At 43.3% G+C, this 2,872-nt stretch overlaps 1 protein-coding gene across 1 annotated transcript; it reads right to left on the bottom strand.

Annotated features, from left to right (window-relative positions):
- Window positions 1-1,513: 1,513 nt before the first annotated feature.
- LOC149158422 (UDP-glycosyltransferase 72B1-like) lies at window positions 1,514-2,663 on the bottom strand. Its single transcript, XM_089433978.1, has 2 exons — window positions 2,203-2,663; window positions 1,514-2,099 (listed from the first exon to the last, which is right to left on the bottom strand). Exons 1-2 carry the CDS (start codon window positions 2,661-2,663, stop codon window positions 1,514-1,516), a joined length of 1,047 nt encoding a protein of 348 aa, XP_089290104.1.
- Window positions 2,664-2,872: the final 209 nt, after the last annotated feature.

Below are 2,872 nucleotides of genomic sequence, written 5' to 3'. Positions count from 1 at the left end.
TTTATTTCAATTTGTTTTGAATTTAATAGAAATTATGTGCTTGGTACAGGAAAGCATGGAAATGCCTAATTTGGGTGGTTGAAACTAACTACAAGAATTAGTAGCAACAAAAAAACGAATTGAAACAAGAAGCCATATGTTGGTAAAGCACTTTAGGTGTCAAAGCTTCTTTATATATTATAATATGCCAACTAACTACAGCTCGGAAGAAGACGCAAGAAGTAAATCAAGGTAGCTATAGCCTAGCTTGACTTAGGAAATGAGAACCTTGTTCACTCGTCACACTAAGTGGACACCCAACCCAAACTGAGAAGAAAGCCTTAGTAGAGCCATTGTGGGACACTGGTTCTCAACAGTGTCCATTGATTTCCATGAGCATGCTATGACTAGCAGGATGATTTTGAGGCAGAGATATGCTTTCGTTGTTTGAAATTTCGATGCGTGGAAACCTTGCCAAGAGATGGATCACCTACGATAGGGGATGTTGGAGAACTTGGAAGGTGAGTGACTGCACAAAAGGGGGTGACCAGATTGCCCGAGGGACTGTGTAGCAGAGAAGAAAAGGTCGCGGATGGCTTTGTTTTGGTCAATTAACATTGTAAGATGGAATTAGATGCACATTGGGAGTGTGCCATTGAACAATGAGTAGGTAACTGTTGACGGAGACGACAAGTGGTGTAAGATTGTAGCGTTGAACATTGGATGCAACTTTGACTTTGGCAGTGGATTATAGACTTCCTAGGAAGGAGATGAATCATGGTACTACTTTTGAGGGTGGAGGTGTAAGCTTTTAGATTCCCTTGTTGCATATGCCGACATCGTATCCTTTTATTTGTTGGTTGAGAAAATGTGCATACGTATATTATTGTAAACACCGTATCGAGCAAGGTCCATAGACAATATGATTATTAGTTGATCAAAACAAATGTGTAGAAGTGTATGTGGTTATTGTAAATACCATAATCAGCGATGTTATAAATCTCCAGTAAATGGTATGCTTTTCATGTTTCAACACTGGTCATTGTGTGTTTTTCTTTTCAATGGTCTTGGTGGTTGTGTGTGTTTTTCTTTTCAATGGTCTTGGTGGTTGTAGGTGTCATTTAACACTGAGGAGGGTGTTCCCCTAAAGGGGAGGGTTCTGTAATAGCCCTGGTAAAAATTCATGTAAAAAACATATATGACCAACGTCATGGGATAAATATTCCAAGTTGAATAGTGGGAAAAAAAATCCTAGCATTTAGATTATTATGACTAAAGTAAAATGGCAAAGGCAATGACAAATGCTTTGGAAAAGAAAAATGACAGTTTTGACAATTTATTTATGAAAATAAAAAAAATTAAGAGAAAATAATAGTGAAAAATCACACAATGCATGTGATTAAAACTGCACCATTTTTTGAACTCATTCACGGCCTTCTCCTTCAATTCTTTCACTCTCGCCCTTACCCTCATCCCACTTTCTCCTTCCATCAACTCTCTAACTGCTCTCTCCACTTCTCCTCTTTTTATGAATTCATTCTTCCATCTTTGCTGCGATTGCCACCTTAAACTCTTTAACCCGTAAAAGGCTGTTCATTCTCTGTTCCGCAAAAAGAGGCCAACGGATCATCGGCACTCCATGTGAGATGCCCTCCAGCGCAGAATTAGGCTGTTCATTCTCTGTTCCGCAAAAAGAGGCCAACGGATCATCGGCACTCCATGTGAGATGCCCTCCAGCGCAGAATTCCAGCCACAGTGAGAAAGTAAACCGCCGGTGGATGGGTGGGAGAGAACAGGAACCTGAAGCGCCCATGAAGCAACAACAAGTACTTGGTCTCGGGTTCGACTCTCGAATCCCTCGGGTAACAGTTGGGAAAGCTCTGTTTCCTCGATGGACAGAAAGCTGCTGGACCGACTGCGGAGCACCCACACGAAGCAATGTTGACTTGCCATGGCGCGTTCGGTAACCTGAGCCCTGCGTAGAGCGGCTCCGCTTCCGAAGGAAACGAGGAGAACCAACGAAGGCGGCTTCTTGTGTAAACACTTGAGGCAATCGGCCCGTCCGTTTTCCATAAGTTTGTCGTTGTGTTGAAGCGGCGATGATGGCATGAGCGGCCCAACTGGATAAATGTGGGGCATTCGACCAATCTCCCTCGGATTAGATATATTTCCTTCCACAAGAGATTTGATCGCTTAATGCTCTAGTTCCTTGAACGTGTTTACCAAGCGCCCGTTACTTCCTGCGGACGTGAGCAATGGTGGTGGATCCAATAAAAGCCTTCATCCGACCTGTCCTGAAAGGGAGTTGGCATATCACTGCCAGGGATCGGCGGTGTGCCCGGTACCACTATTGGGATCTCCGAGACAAGGTTAGGAAGAGATAACGTCACTAAAAGCATAGAAGCAGTGAAAGTGAAGAATAAGTATGTGGGTATACAGAGCTCGGGGGCAGAAAGCATCAGTGACGAAAGCAGAGAGGGGAGAGGCAGAGTCGACGAGGGATGCGAGAGAATTTTTTTACTGATCCTTTCGATTTCATCAAAAGTTTTGATATGTAAGTTTCCATTTTCAAATGTTGAGCGCCTTCGATCTCTTCCTCCAGGAGCTGGATGATGTTGATGTCGAGACCTGAGGACGCCATGGACTCCACATAAGCAGCCATGAGACCAGGCGACAACAGCCATTTTTTGGTGATGAAGGTGATGGAGAGTCCATGGCTGCTGGAGAGGCGTTTGGCGAGTTCAGCGACAGAATGAGATGGCCCATACCCGCAGAGGGAAAGATAACCACGTGGGGTTTTGGGCTTTCCATGGGTGTTCACTGTGAATTAGTACAAGCAATAAGGAAGAATATAACCAAATATATATATATATATATATATATATATATATAT

This window comes from Pinus tabuliformis, chromosome 5_2 (assembly GCF_031772625.1).
Source record: "Pinus tabuliformis cultivar Carrire ecotype Pingquan chromosome 5_2, CPIR1, whole genome shotgun sequence".
Lineage (NCBI taxonomy): Eukaryota > Viridiplantae > Streptophyta > Pinopsida > Pinales > Pinaceae > Pinus > Pinus tabuliformis.
This window is presented reverse-complemented; position numbering and strand designations above follow the sequence as displayed.